General features: G+C 46.5%; 1 protein-coding gene across 4 annotated transcripts in view; it reads left to right on the top strand.

Moving 5' to 3' along the window:
- The window catches only part of LOC147112560 (microtubule-associated protein RP/EB family member 3-like), a 98553-nt gene that overhangs the window by 67749 nt on the left and 14857 nt on the right, over nucleotides 1–15947 (top strand). For 3 of the 4 annotated variants that reach the window (XM_085996904.1, XM_085996905.1, XM_085996906.1), the window contains exons 5-6: nucleotides 3302–3447; nucleotides 4925–5008. In XM_085996904.1, the coding sequence (XP_085853030.1) occupies nucleotides 3302–3447; nucleotides 4925–5008 (230 nt within the window). The remainder of the gene's footprint in view (nucleotides 1–3301; nucleotides 3448–4924; nucleotides 5009–15947) is intronic. The other variant, XM_085996907.1, reaches the window with a different exon arrangement.

Raw genomic sequence — 15947 nt, 5'->3', positions numbered from 1 at the left:
AGATTACTACCTTTTGAGGTCCTATTTTTTAATTTACCTCCTAACTCCCTATATTCAGCTTTTAGGACCTCCTCCTGGTTTTTACCTATATCGTTGGTACCTATATGCACCACGACAACTGGCTGTTCACCCTCCCCTTCCAAAATGTTCTGCAGCCGCTCTGAGACATCCTTGACCCTTGCACCAGGGAGGCAACACACCATCCTGGAGTCTCGTTTGCGGCCGCAGAAACGCCTATCTATTCCCCTTACAATAGAATCCCCTATCACTATAGCTCTCCCACTCTTTTTCCTCCCGTTCTGTGCAGCAGAACCACTCCTGGTGCCAGGAAGTTGGCTGCTGCTGCCTTCCCCTGGTAAGCCATCCCCCCATCAGTATCCAAAGCGGTATATCTGTTTGAGAGGGGGATGGCCACAGGGGACCCCTGCACTACCTGCCTGCGCCTACTACTCTGCCTGTTGGTCACCCGTTCCCTCTCTGCCTGTGCCAACTTTACCTGCGGTGTGACCAACTGATCAAACGTGCTATTCACGACGTCCACAGCATCATGAATGGTCCAGTATGTATCCAATCGCTGCTCCAGCACCGTAATGCGGTCTGCCAGTAGCTGCAGCTGGACACACTTCCTGCACACATGGTTGTCAGGGACACGGGAAGTGTCCCTAAGTTCCCACATAGCGCAGGAGGAGCATACTGTTGAGACCACCAGAGAGCAGTCCCACAGAGCTGGATTGAGGGGGAGAATTAAGATGTGATTGGGGAGGGGTTTAAAAGGGGGAAGAGAAGGAGGCAGAAGCTACCAAGCAGATGGCTTCAATTTTCAAAATAAATAAGCCTGAGCTCCTCACATCTAGCATGGAAGGTGAAGTTGGAGAGAATGCTGTGCAAGCAACTAGTGGGGGAGCAAAATAAATATCTTGCAGCTCAACATGAACGTCGAAGGCGACAGAGGGACTGGAGGTACAGTCACGAAGAATGCCATTAATGACAGTTAACTTTCAGTACTGTGAGTGGATCAGAAACTGAATTGGAGCGGCTGAAACAAATAAGGAGTGATGAGCATATAGGTGTTGGTTGTTGTTGGCCTTGCCTAGTGACAGCAATCTTGCCTCTGGGTTAGAAAGTTGTAGGCTCAAGTCCCACTCCAGAGACTTGAGCACAAAAATCTAGGCTGACCTCCAGTGCAGTTCTTGAGGAAGTGCTGCACTGTCGGAGGTGCCGTCTTTTGGATGAGATGTTAAACCGAGACCCCGTCTGCTCTCTCGGGTGGACGTAAAAGATCCCATGGCACTATTTCGAAGTAGTGCAGGGGAGTTATCACTAGTGTCCTGGCCAATATTTATCCATCAATCAACATAACAAAAAAACAGATTATCTGGTCATTATCACATTGCTGTTTGTAGGAGCTTGCTATGTGCAATTACCTGCACGTTTCCTACATGACAACAGTGACTACACTTCAAAAGTATTTAATTGGCTGCAAAGCGCTTTGGGACGCCTGGTGGTCGTGAAAGGCGCTATATAAATGCAAGTCTTTCTTTCTACATTACAACAGTGACCACACCCAAGCTCTGAAGCGCTTTGAGACATCCTGAAATCGTGAAAGGTATCATATAACATTGGGAATTAAACTTTGCAAAGGCTAAAGCCATTGTCTTCGGCACCTGCCACAAACTCTGTTCCCTAGCCACCAGTTCCATCCCCCTCCACTGTCTCGGGCTGAACCAGACTGTTCACAACCTCGCCTTCATATATTTGACCTGGAGCTGAGCTTCCGACCACATATCTGCTCCATCATAAGCAGCTACTCCTACCTTTTTATAATATCGCCCGTCTCTGCCCCTGCTTCAACCCATCGGCCCTCATCCATGCTTTTGTTACTTCCAGACTCAACACTTCCAGTGTTCTTCTGGCTGGCCTCCCATCTTCCACTGTCCATAAACTTGAGCTGATCCTGAACTCTGCTGCCCATCTCCTAACTTGCACCAAGTCCTGTTCACCCATCACCTCTGTGCTCGCTGACCTACATTGACTCCCGGTCTGCCAATGCCTCAATTCCAAAATTCTCCTAGTGTTCAGATCCCTCCATGGTCTCACCCTTCCTATCTCTTTAACCTCTTCTAGCCCTATAACCCTCCAAGATCTTTGCATTCTTCCAACTCTGGCTGCTTATGCATCCCCCACTTCCTTCGCCCCAGCATTGACGCCTATGCCTTCAACTGTCTCGGCCTTAAACTCTGCAATTCATTCACCAAACCTCTTTGCCTCTCCACCACTTCTCCTTTAAGCCGCTGCTAAAAATCTACCTCTCTGACCAAGCATTTGCTCATCTGCCCAAATGTCCCCTTTTTTGGTTCGGTGTCAATTTTCATCCGATGACACTCCCGTGAACCGCATTGGAACGTTTTACCACTTAAAGGCGCTATATAAAAGTTGTTATAAAGGCAAGTTTGTTCTTTTAGTTGGGTATCAACCATGCATTCAGGTACCTTGGAGAGAAAGAGTGAGCTAGGGCGAGAGATAGGCTGGTAGTTTGTGAAGATAGAAGGGTTCAGTATGTTTTTTTTAATAGGAGAGGGCATTATCATTGCTTTTGAAAGGGATGGGAATAGTGCCAAATGATGGGGTGAGATTTACCATGTTGGCATGTTGAGTCAAAGAGAGATGAAACCCTGTCAGTGATGTGACCTTGTTGATGACAACTCGTGTGTTACAAAGTCAATGGAGTGGCCTTGGATGTGGGTAATGGCATTTACATGGAGGGTAAGGTTGAGGGAGGAAAGAAAGGAGAGTAGAAGAATCAGGAGAGAAGCACAAGGTATTGAGGTTGAGGAGCCACTCACACAATGCAAAGCTTGGGTGAGGATATAAAGGAAATTTTGGCAAGGAGGATGTTGTCGGGGGGGAGGGAAGGCAACATACAATGAAAATTGAAATCATCACTACCTTGGTAACCAAATTTGTAAGGGGACCATTTGATTGGAAGGCTAACACTTTTTTTTACCAGCTTTGGATAAATACTACATAACCTGTCTTGTTAACTTTTTGGAAGATCTGCTTCTGTCAGTTCACATAACATGAATGGTTGCCTGAAAATGGGTTTCCCTTCCAGCATATAACTACATTGAGCCCCATTCCTCCTCCCTCACCCACACCCAATATAGAAAATGAATTGATCAGATTCATCAATAGAGAATTTTTTTTACTTTCCAGAATATTAATCTATTCTGTACTAAAATACCAAAAGTTAATATTTGAAGTTGTTCTGAAATTATCTCTCTATTGTCAATTCTGGTTTAAGTGCCGCAGAGAACATCTCCAACAGCACCTAAGATGACAACAAGAACACCAAATGTACCATCCTCAATGGGTATAAGGAAAACCCAACACGTCGCCAGAAATGGAGCCAGTGATGCAGATGCCCAGATAATAGAGCTGAACCAGCAGGTAGGCTTTGTAGAGGTATACTTAATCATTTTAGTGCTACAAGGGTAACCAACCACAAGATATTCCTCTGAAAACCACATAATCAGTACAAATAAGAATATTCCACTCCAGCTACTAAGTGCCTCTAGCATATTAATTTAGAATTCCAAAGAAACTGAATGGGGTAAAAAGAATATGTTAATGGAGTGGTTGATTGCTAGTTATGCTTCATGTTAAAGTTTCCTAACCTTTTATTTTGGTGGGACCTTCATACAAGGTTACGTTGTCTAATTAGCTCTTTGATCAATATGCTGTGAATTATTTTTATCCTCTGTTGCTAAAAAGTATTTAGATTAGTTTTTTAAAATCCCTAATAACAGCAAACCTATATTACAAGACTTGAGAGTGCTTGGAATGAATAATCCCATTTGACCGATGCAGCCCATTTCTTCCAATAATGTACAATTTGTACTGACACGAACTTTTCCTAATTTATTTAATTTTCTAAAGGGGGCAAATGATTACAAACTACACTTGAGAATGCTGAAAATTCTCTCCAAACATCCAATACTTTTAAAGAAGCCAATGATTCCTTTTCACAAAGCCATATGTTGCTTGACTACTTACAAAATTAGGTACAGGTTATTAAATTAGCCTGTTGACCTCCATAGCACTGGGTCTCTTATACCAAAATAAGGTGCTACAAAACCTACTGAAGCAACTTTGCCTCCTATATAGTTAAGAAAAAACCTCACTCGTAACATTGTACTGTAATACATGATTATTAACTGTACATAAATTATATTGTATTGTTTTTTGTTTGCCAAGCTTCTCTGCTAATCCAGCAATAGATAACACATTTCTGCCTAAAATGCACACTTATAAAGCAGTCTGAATTTTCATGTAAATAACAGTTTTAAACAAATATACAGAAAGCAAAATAAAAGGAAGGAAAGAAAGATGGGATTAAGAGAGAAAGATAAGCGACAAAGAAAAAGTGTAAAAAAAAAACTAATTTCTAAAAATCTCCAACAATAAGTAAAATCTGAAGGAATGAGACTCCACAATTGTAAAAGTTAATTTTCAGTGTCAGAGTGGTTGTTTGGCAGTAATTAAGGCTTATCTATCATGTAAGTACCGCAACTTCATGCTCTTCCATGTATTTCAATGCCAAGTCTCTCGGTGAAATACTGTTATAGAAAAGCTTCTGGAGGAACAGGGCAACTTGGACAGCAACTTCCTGATTTCTGTGTTTAACTGCACATGTGCGGCTGCTGGAATTTGCTGTCTGATTTTACTCTTTAATAAGGGTGAGCGCTGATAGCCTCACGGTTATTTTTACCGCAAAATCCGGGGCCATTGTCTTTCATATGAAATAACATGAAACTTGAAGTGAGCAGTATAAAAAGCCATTAGTGTTAAAAAATTGCCCAATATGGGGCAATGGAATTTAAAGCGCTATTGTAGGAGAAATTGATTCAGATGAGGTTTCGTCTAGGGTTATATTGTGATGTCTAAAGTGGCCCAGAGTCGTCCCTACATATTGACTCATATAAAGAAACTGTCACAGCCAGCAATTAACGTAAGTATAATTGAGCACTGGAGAGTTACTCTTCACTTTTAACGCACTTAGAAGGTGTTAAGGACCTGATGCACTTCATTGTACAACTACCTTTGGTAAAGCTATTTTAATTACATCAACCGTATACTAAGACAGTATACTTACAGATTTTATCAAAGCATACAGAAGTTGAACTGAGTCATCAACAATTTGTTCATTATTTCCATCTTTTTATCTTCATATTTTCCTTTTTGCTATTTTATTTGTATTAACTTTAAAGTAATCACAATTGAAATACCACTTCTAGCAATCTGATCAATTATACTTCAAAAAAAATTCTTCTTTTAAGTTTTCAAATCCCAATTATTAAAACTATATAAACCGCATGGCTACATAAACAGTAGCCATTCAGTTAATATTATCTCTGTAAATTCTCCTGAGAATGCTAACAGGATTTTATTCTATTGCCATAAGCCTGTGACAAAGATTTGAATGCACCAACAGATCTGGAGAGAATAAATTATTTTTATCTTTTGGCACCTGCTTATCACCCTGCTAAAACAATTCAAAACTTCATCAATAGATGCTGCCACTATGGTGCCAATAGTCATTGATCAAATGTTGCAAGAATTGGCAGCATAATTTGAGCATATCTTGTGTTGCAAGCGCATTTCTAGTGGATCAGGCACAAATAGAACACGCGAAATGGCAGTTGTGAAATACTGTATTACATGCAGTTGTGGCGAGAAGATTTCATTGTGCATACCATGAAAGAATTTTGTGCAGTGGAAAAAGAACTCTTTAATTATATTAATGAAAAAAATCATGTTTTGTAGTTTTAATATGCTGATCAACCTATTGTATTTTTTGTTTTTTAAGACAAACTTCAATAACAATGTTAAGTTAATGTGCCTTCATTCAGTCTTCTGCAGTTATTTTAATAGATTGGAATAAAAAGATACATTTAAGACTTTACACTTCCAGTTTTTTTGCTAAAAGTAATGGTAGATTCTGGATGAGGTGACTTGACTAGCTATAAGTAGCAGTTTTGTGCAATCTTTTTAGTGCAATCTCAATGCAAGCTTAAATGTCCAAAGATCTAATTATTACAATTAGCTTAATCTTTCATAATTAATGTTACAATTCAGTCATTTTCTCAACACCTTTATTCATGTTGGTAACTAGATGGCAGTTTCCATAAGCAAACATTTGTCATGAATGAGTTAGCTTGCCCAAATTTAACAGTTAACTACGAATCATAGTAAATCGTACATCGGCAAAGACGAGGGATGCCAGGTGCATTTTCATCATCCACTATCCCACAGCTCCTTAGAACCATGGAATAGTACAGAACAGAAGGAGGCCATTCGGCTCATCGAGTCTGCACAGCTCTTTCAAAGAGCAATCCAGTTAGTCCCACTCCCCCGCTCTTTCCCCATATCCCTGCAATTTTTTCCCAAGTATTTATCCAATTTCCTTTTGAAGGCTACTATTAAATCTGTATTTACCACTTTATAAGGCAGTGCATTCCAAATTCTAACCACTCGTGTAAAAAAAATTTTTGCTCATTGATACGCTTATCAATTACTCCATAAAAGACGATGAATCAGGAAGGTGATGAAAAGGCTTTTATTAACTAGAGAACAGAGCATGCCTCTCGTGGGTGGCTGGTTCCAAGAAGGAAGTGAGTCGGCGAAACCCCCACCTTTATACCTGGTCATGTGGGCGGAGTCAGCTGAGGCATGCCTTGGTACACAGCGCCACCCAGAGGTAACAATATACAATAACAGTGGTTTACCACATTCACCCCTTGTTTAAAATTAAGTCCGGCGGGGTGAAGGGTACTACAAGTTCGTGTAGTTAAGTCTATCAGGAGGCCTTGTCTGACGTCCTGATTGTCGTGGTGGCGGCGGCGGTGTTGCAGCATCCAACGTCGGATCTGGTGTCTGGGTGGTCAACGAAGGGTCCTGGGGCTCCGGCATGTCGTCTACAGGGGTTGGATTGGGAGGGGTGGTGGGGGATAACGGTGGTAGTTCAGGGGTACCCGAGGGTGCGAGATCTCGTATGGAGACCGTGTCCTCCCGCCCGTCTGGGTATGTCACCCAGGCATACTGGGGGTTGGCGTGTAGGAGGTGCACCCTCTCGACCAGGGGGTCCGTTTTATGGGTCCTTACGTGCCTCCGCAGTAGGACGGGCCCAGGAGAAGTCAGCCATGCCGGTAGCGAGGTTCCCGATGTGGACTTCCTGGGGAAAACGAACATTTGCTCATGAGGGGTGGCATTAGTGGCAGTACAAAGCAGTGACCGGATGGAGTGGAGCGCCGCAGGGAGGACCTCCTGCCAGCGAGAGGTCGGAAGGCCCTTAGATTTTAAGGCTAAGAGGACGGCCTTCCAAACCGTCGCGTTCTCTCTTTCCACCTGGCCGTTCCCCCGGGGGTTGTAGCTGGTGGTTCTGCTCGTAGCAATACCTCTCGCTAGCAGGTACTGCCAAAGTTCGTCGCTCATGAAAGATGAGCCCCTGTCGCTATGTATATAGCTAGGGAACCCGAACAAGGCGAAGAGGTCATTCAGACATTTGATGACCGTGGTACTGGTCATGTCTGGGCAAGGGATGGCAAACGGGAAACGGGAGTACTCATCAATTATGTTGAGGAAGTACACATTGCGGTCAGAGGAGGGGAGGGGCCCTTTAAAATCGACGCTCAGGCGCTCGAAGGGGCGAGTGGCCTTGATCAGGCTTGCTCTGTCCGGCCTATAAAAGTGCGGTTTGCACTCGGCACAGATTTGGCAGTTCCTGGTCATGGTCCTGACCTCCTCGATGGAGTAGGGCAGGTTACGGGATTTGATGAAATGGAAGAACCTGGTGACCCCCGGGTGGCAGAGGTCATTGTGGAGGGTCTGCAGTCTATCAACCTGCGCGTTGGCGCATGTACCACGTGATAGGGCGTCTGGGGGCTCATTTAGTTTCCCGGGCCGGTACAAGATATCATAATTGTAGGTGGAGAGTTCGATTCTCCACCTCAAGATCTTGTCGTTCTTGATTTTGCCCCTCTGCTTATTATTAAACATAAAAGCTACTGAACGCTGGTCAGTGAGCAGGGTAAACCGTTTTCCGGCCAGGTAATGCCTCCAGTGACACACCGCTTCCACAATAGCCTGGGCCTCCTTTTCGACAGAGGAGTGTCGGGTCTCGGGGCCCTGGAGGGTCCTTGAGAAAAAGGCCACGGGTCTGCCCGCCTGGTTAAGGGTCGCAGCTAGGGCGAAGTCGGATGCATCGCTCTCCACTTGGAAGGGGATCGACTCATCCACTGCGTGCATTGTGGCCTTCGCGATATCGCTCTTGATAAGAGTGAAGGCTGCACACGCCTCTGGTGTCAGGGGGAAGGAGGTGGATTTGATGAGGGGTCTAGCTTTGTCTGCATAGTGGGGAACCCACTGGGCATAGTAGGAGAAAAACCCCAGGCATCTCTTCAGTGCTTTTTGGCAGTGGGGGAGGGGTAGCTCCATTAGGGGGCGCATTCTGTCGGGGTCGGGCCCGATGACTCCGTTCTCCACCACGCAGCCGAGAATGGCGAGGCGTTTGGTGCGAAACATACATTTCTCTTTATTGTACGTTAGGTTCAGCCGTTGGGCCGTACGGAGGAATTTTTCTAGATTAACGTCATGGTCCTGCTGGTCGTGGCCACAGATGGTGACGTTATCCAGATAGGGAAAGGTGGCCTGCAGCGCGTTCTCGTCAACCATCCGGTCCATCTCCCTTTGGAAGACCGAAACCCCGTTGGTGACGCCGAAGGGAACCCTAAGGAAGTGGTAGAGGCGGCCGTTCGCCTCGAAGGCAGTATACTGGCGGTCCTCATGGCGGATGGGGAGCTGGTGGTATGCTGACTTAAGGTCAATGGTGGAGAATACTTTGTATTGCGCAATCTGGTTGACCATATCAGATATGCGAGGAAGGGGGTATGCGTCCAGCTGAGTGTACCGGTTTATGGTTTGGCTGTAGTCAATGACCAGGCGGCGTTTATCAGTGGTTTTAACAACTACAACCTGGGCTCGCCAGGGGCTAGTGCTCCCTTCGATAATGCCCTCCTTCAAGAGCCGCTCCACCTCAGAGCTAATGAAAGCTCTGTCCCCGGCGCTGTACCGCCTGCTCTTGGTAGCGATGGGTTTACAGTCGTGGGTGAGGTTAGCGAACAAGGGAGGGGGGGGGACTTTTAGTGTGGAAAGGCTGCAGGTGGTTTGCGGCGGGCGATTTAAAAGGTGTTGGTTGCAGACTGTGAGTGGGGGGAGGGGTCCACCGTATGCTAATGTGACACTTTTAAGGTGGCACTGAAAATCCAACCCGAGCAGCACGGCAGCGCAGAGACGGGGCAGGACTAGAAGTTTAAAATTTTTATATTCTGTGCCCCCAACCGAAAGGGTCACCACACAGTAGCCGCCGACGTCCATTGAATGGGACTTGGACGCCATAGAAATCCGATGGCGCGTCGGCAGGACCGTGAGGGAGTGGCTACGTACCGTGTCTGGGTGAATAAAACTCTCTGTGCTCCCGCTGTCGATTAGGCAAGTGGTGGCGCGGCCGTTTACCGTGATATCCATCATGGAGCTGGATAGATGATGAGGGAGGGCTTGATCCAGCGTAACGGAGGCCAGTGTATGGCTTAGTGAGTCGGTATGGTCGTCCGACGAGACGGTGGTCGAGTCCGGAGACGAAGTGGCGGTTGAGTGCGGCGAATAAAATGGCGGCGGCCATGCGGCCGGAGGTGCACAAAATGGCGGATAAGATGGCTGCCCCCATGGTTCGCACGCGGCGCTGCTGGCGTTCGCTGGTTTCCCCCTGCAGGCATTGGCGTAATGGCCTTTCTTCCCGCAGCCCGAGCAGGTAGCGGTCTTAGCCGGGCAGTGCGCTCTAGGGTGTTTTAACTGGCCACAGAAATAGCATTTTGGGGCCTGGTTACGGGGCATCGCTGCGGTTCTTGCCGGGGGCGGCTGTCCCAGTTGATTTCGGGACATCGCTGCAGCAGTTGGTGCCGGGGGCAGCGGTCCCATGTCCCACGGTCGCGATGGCCATGGCGCGGTGCCGTTACGTGAGTATGCTTCGAGGTTTCGGTGGGCCGCATCTAGCGAGAGCGCAAGGGCTACGGCCATCTTCAGGTCGAGCTCCTTGCTTTCGAGCAGTCTCTGCCGGGAGTAGTCGGACTGGAGGCCCCTGACGAAGGCATCACAAGTAAGTCCCTCCACGTGCCCCGCAGCCGTTACCTCCTTACAGTCGCAGTCTCTGCAGAGTGTCTGTAACGCCCGTAAAAATGCCTCTACCGATTCCCCCGGTTGCTGCCTGCGGGATCCCAAGAGGTGTCTGGCGTAAATCGTGTTCACTCGGCGCGTGTATTGCCCTTTTAGTAGTTCGAGGGCCGCCGTGTACGTAGTAGCGTCCCGGATGAGCGTATATACTTGAGGGCTCACCTGGGCGGTCAAAACTTTTAGTTCTCCTCCGATGTCACGGCGGAGGCTCCTAGGAAGGATTCAAAGCAGCTCAGCCAGTGTTCGAAATTGGTTGATGAACCCGCTGCTTGAGGGTCGAGGTCCAGGCATGCCGGTCTGAGGGCTCGCAGCAACGCCTGCTGTTGTTGCTGTTCAGGTGTCGCCATTTTACTTCTAGTTAATAAAATTGATACGCTTATCAATTACTCCATAAAAGACGATGAATCAGGAAGGTGATGAAAAGGCTTTTATTAACTAGAGAACAGAGCATGCCTCTCGTGGGTGGCTGGTTCCAAGAAGGAAGTGAGTCGGCGAAACCCCCACCTTTATACCTGGTCATGTGGGCGGAGTCAGCTGAGGCATGCCTTGGTACACAGCGCCACCCAGAGGTAACAATATACAATAACAGTGGTTTACCACACTCATGCCGTCTCTGGTTATTTTCCAAGTCACCTTGCCCCTCGAGCCTGCTCCGCCATTCAATGCGATCATGGCTGATCATCCAAATTCAGTACCCTGTCCCTGCTTTCTCCCAATATCCCTTGATCTCTTTAGCCTTAAGAAACATATCCAACTCCTTCTTGAATATATTTAATGAATTGGCCTCTACTGCCTTCTGTGGTAGAGAATTCCACAGGTTCACCACTCTCTGGGTGAAGAAATTCCTCCTCATTTCTGTCCTAAATGGCTTACCCCTTATCCTTAGACTGTGACCCCTGGTTCTGGACTCCCTGACCATTGGGAACATCCTTCCTGCATCTAGTCTGTCCAGAATTTTATAAGTTTCAATGAGACCCCCTCTCATTTTTCTAAACTCCAGTGAGTATAAGCCCAATTGACCCAATCTCTCCTCATACGTCATTCCTGCCATCCCAGGTATCAGCCTGGTGAATCTTCGCTGAACTCCTTCCATGGCAAGAACATCCTTCCTCAGATAAGGCGACCAAAACTGCACACAATACTCAAGATGTGGTCTCACCAAGGCCCTGTACAACTGCAGCAAGACATCCTTGTTCCTGTACTCAAACCCTCTCGCTACGAAGGCCAACATACCATTTGCCTTCAGCGACTGGTACACAAGGACACCTAGGTCTCGTTGTACTTCCCCTTCTCCCAATCTGTTGCCATTCCGATAATCTGCCTTCCTGTTTTTGACACCAAAGTGGATAACCTCGCATTTATCCACGTTATCATGCATCTGCCATGCTTCTGCCCAATCACCCAACCTGTCCAAATCATCCTGGAGTTTCTCAGCACCCTCCTCACAGCACACGTGCCCACCCAGCTTTGTGTCGTCTGCAAACTTGGAGATATTACATCTAGTTCCTTTGTCTAGATCATTAATATATATTGTGAATAGCTGGGGTCCAAGGACCAATCCCTGCGGTACCCCACTAGTCACTGCCTACCACTCGGAAAAAGACCCGTTTATTCCAACTCTCTGCTTCCTGCCTGCCAACCAGTTCTCTATCCAAGTCAGTATCTTGCCCCCAATCCCATGTGCTTTAACTTTACACGCTAATCTCTTATGCGGGACCTTATCGAAAGCCTTCTGAAAGTCCAAATACACCACATCCACTGGTTCTCCCTTATCTATTTTACCAGTTACATCCTCAAAAAATTCCAGTAGATTAGTCAAGCACGATTTACCTTTTGTAAATCCATATTGACTGTCTGATCCTGTCACTGTTTTCCAAGTGCTCTGCTATTACATCTTTTATAATGGACTCTTGCATTTTCCCCACGACTGATGTCAGGCTTACCAGTCTGTAATTCCCCGTTTTCTCTCTGCCACCTTTTTTGAATAGTGGGGTAACATTAGCTACCCTCCAATCCATGGGTACTGTTCCAGATTCCATTGAATGTTGGAAGATGATCAGCAATGCATCTACTATTTCTAGGGCCACTTCCTTAAGTACCCTTGGATGTAGATTATCAGGCCCTGGGGATTTATCGGCCTTCAATCCCATCAATTTCCCTAACACCATTTCCCTACAAATACTGATTTCTTTCAGTTCCTCCCTTTCATCAGACCCTATGTTTCCCGACATCTCTGGGAGGTTATTTGTGTCCTCCTTTGTGAAGACAGAACCAGAATATGTATTTAATTGGTCTGCCATTTCTTTGTTCCCCCAAGGGACCTACGCTTGACTTCACCAATCTTTTTCTCTTCACATATCTATAAAAGCTTTTACAGTCAGTTTTTATGTTCCCTGTAAGCTTACTCTCATATTCTATTTTCCCCTTCTTAATTAATCCCTTTGTCCTCCTTTGTTGAATCCTAAACTGCTCCCAATCCTCACGTTTACTGCTTTTTCTGGCCAATTTATATGTCCCCTCCTTGGATCTTATGCTATCCCTAATTTCCCTTGTTAGCCATGGATGAGTCACCTTTTTTGTTTTATTTTTATGCCAAACTGGGATGAACAAATTCTGTTTCCTCTGGTAATCGACCCTTCTGCCATTGGAAACAGTTTCTCTTTATTTACTCTATCTAACACTTCATGTTTTTAAACACCTCTATCAAATCTCCTCTTAGCCTTCTCTGCTCTAAGGAGAACAACCCCAGTTTCTCCAGTCTATCCACGTAACTGTAATCCCTCGTCCCTAGAACCATTCTAGTACCTTCTCCAAAGTCGTCATGTCGTTCCTAACGTGTGGTGCCCAGAATTGGATACAATACTCCAGCTGGGGCTGAGCTAGTGTTTTATATAGGTTTAGCATAATTTCCTGGCTTTTGTAGTCTATGCCTCCATTTATAAAGCCCAGGATCCCATATGCTTTATTAACCTGTGCTGCCACCTTCAAAGATTTGTGCACAAGCACTCCCAGGTGTCTCTCTTCTTGCACCCCCTTTAAAATTGTACCATTTTAGTATGTGTGGTCTCTTATTCTTCCTACCAAAATCGATCACTTCACACTTTTCTGTGTTAAATTTCATCTGCCATGTGTCCACCCATTCCACCAGACTGTCTGTCCTCTTGAAGTCTATTACTATCTTCCTCAGTGTTCACTACACTTCCAAGTTTCATCTCATCCACAAATTTCAAAATTGTGCTCTGTACCCCCAAGTCCAAGTCATTAATGTAATTTTTCTCTGCTGTCATTCTTGGCCCCAATTTTGGTTTTCAGTTTGCACCAGACTTGCAGTGAGCAGAGCAGTCACAAGGCCAGCCTGATGGCGAGAGGCCCAAATCATTTTGATGGTTGGGCCTCATTCATGTTTGATTGACGAGCTGCATTTCCAGCACTTGCCATTTTGGAAGAGTGGGAAATCGGACAGCAGCAGCTAAGGCTGAGACATTGCAGAGGGTGCAGGAAGAGCAATTAAGGTCATCATGAAGGCTGAAAGTTTGCGCATCGATTAATTTTTAATATTGTTGGACCTCATCCAGCGATCCATTTAAGTGAAGCTGGTCCTGGCTATTTTCTGCTCTGTATCAGCCATGTATAGTGGATGGGTTATCCCTGAGTGGGCATCACGCTGATAACCAAAATGGCATTGGATCTTAACTACAGGCCCCAATTTGCATAGATTGCCTGTTTCTGGCAATTGCACTGTCACCTAAATTAGTGCTTCTCAAACTTTTTTGGTTGAAGGATCCCTTCAACCGGACGGACCACCCGCCATCGACCTCGGCACCAGCTTCGGACACGACAAAGGCGCACCCAACCCAGTCTCCTCACTAACATTTGGGGACTTGTGCCAAAATTGGGAGAGCTGTCCCACAGACTAGTCAAGCAACAGCTTGACATATTCATACTCACAGAATCATACCTTTCAGCCAATGTCCCAGACTCCTCCATCACCATCCCTGGGTATGTCCTGTGTCACCGGTAGGACAGACCCACCAGAGATGGCAGCACAGTGGTATACAGTCGGGAAGGAGTGGCCCTGGGAGTCCTCAACATTGACTCTGGACCCCATGAAGTCTCATGGCATCAAGTCAAATATGGGTGCGGAAACCTCCTGCCGATTACCATCTACAGCCCCCCTCAGCTGATGAATCAGTACTCTTCCATGTTGAATACCACTTGGAAGAAGCACTGAGGGTAGCAAGAGCACAGAATGTACTCGAGGTGGGGGACTTCAATGTCCATCACCAAGAGTGGCTCGGTAGCACCACTGCTGGCCGAGTCCTGAAGGACATAGCTACCAGATTAGGCCTGCGGCAGATGGTGAGAGAACCGACACGAGGGAAAAACCTACTTGACCTCATCCTTACCAATCTACCTGTCGCAGATGCATCTGTCCATGACAGTATTGGTGGCAGTGACCACCGCACAGTCCTTGTGAAGACGAAATCCCGTCTTCACACTGAAGACACCCTCCATTATGTTGTGTGGCAGTACCACCATGCTAAATGGGATAGATTCAGAACAGATCTAGCAGCTCAAAACTGGGCATCCATGAGGCGCTGTGGGCCATCAGCAACAGAATTGTATTCCACCACAATCTGTAACCTCATGGCCCGGCATATACCTCACTCTACCATTACAATCAAACCAGACGACCAACCCTGATTCAATGAAAAGTGAAGAAGAGCATGCCAGGAGCAGCACCAGGCATACCTAAAAATGAGGTGCCAACCTGGGGAATCTGCAACACAGAACTACATGCACACTAAACAACAGAAGCAGCATGCTATAGACAGAGTTATGTAATCCCACAACCAACGAATCGATCAAAGCGTTGCTGTCCTGCCACATCCAGTCATGAATGGTGGTGGACCATTAAACAACTAACGAAGGAGGAGGCTCCATGAACATCCCCATCCTCAGTGATGGCGGAGCCCAGCACGCAAGTGCAAAAGACGAGGCTGAAGCAACCATCTTCAGCCAGAAGTGCCAGGTGGATGATCTGTCTCGGCCTCCTCCTGAGGTCCCCACCATCACAGAAGCCAGTCTTCAGCCAATTCGATTGACTCCATGTGATAGCAAGAAACTGTTGAGCGCACTGGATACAGCAAAGGCTATGGGCCCTGACAACATCCAGGTTGTCGTGCTGAAGACTTGTGCTCCAGAACTAGCCGTGCCTCTAGCCAAGCTGTTCCAGTACAACTACAACACTGGCATCTATCCGACAATGTGGAAAACTGCCCAGGTATATCCTGTCCACAAAAAGCAGGACAAATCTAATCTGGCCAATTGCCACCTCATCATTCTACTCTCAATCATCAGCAAGTGATGGAAGGTGTCATCGACAGTGCGATCAAGCGGCACTTACTCAGCAATAACCTGCTCACTGAAGCCGAGTTTGGGTTCCACCAAGACCACTCGGCTCCCGACTTCATTACAGCCTTGGTCCCAACATCGACAAAGGATCTGAATTCCAGAGGTGAGGCGAGAGTGACTGCCCTTGACATCAAGGCAGCATTTGACTGAGTGTGACATGAAGGAGCCCTAGTAAAACTGAAGTCAATGGGAATCGGGGGGGGTGAGGGGGAACTCTCCACTGGCTGGAGTCATACCTAGCACAAAGG

The sequence above is a fragment of the Somniosus microcephalus genome, chromosome 9, assembly GCF_052327205.1.
Source record: "Somniosus microcephalus isolate GS21.2 chromosome 9, FLI_Smic_1.0, whole genome shotgun sequence".
Lineage (NCBI taxonomy): Eukaryota > Metazoa > Chordata > Chondrichthyes > Squaliformes > Somniosidae > Somniosus > Somniosus microcephalus.
This window is presented reverse-complemented; position numbering and strand designations above follow the sequence as displayed.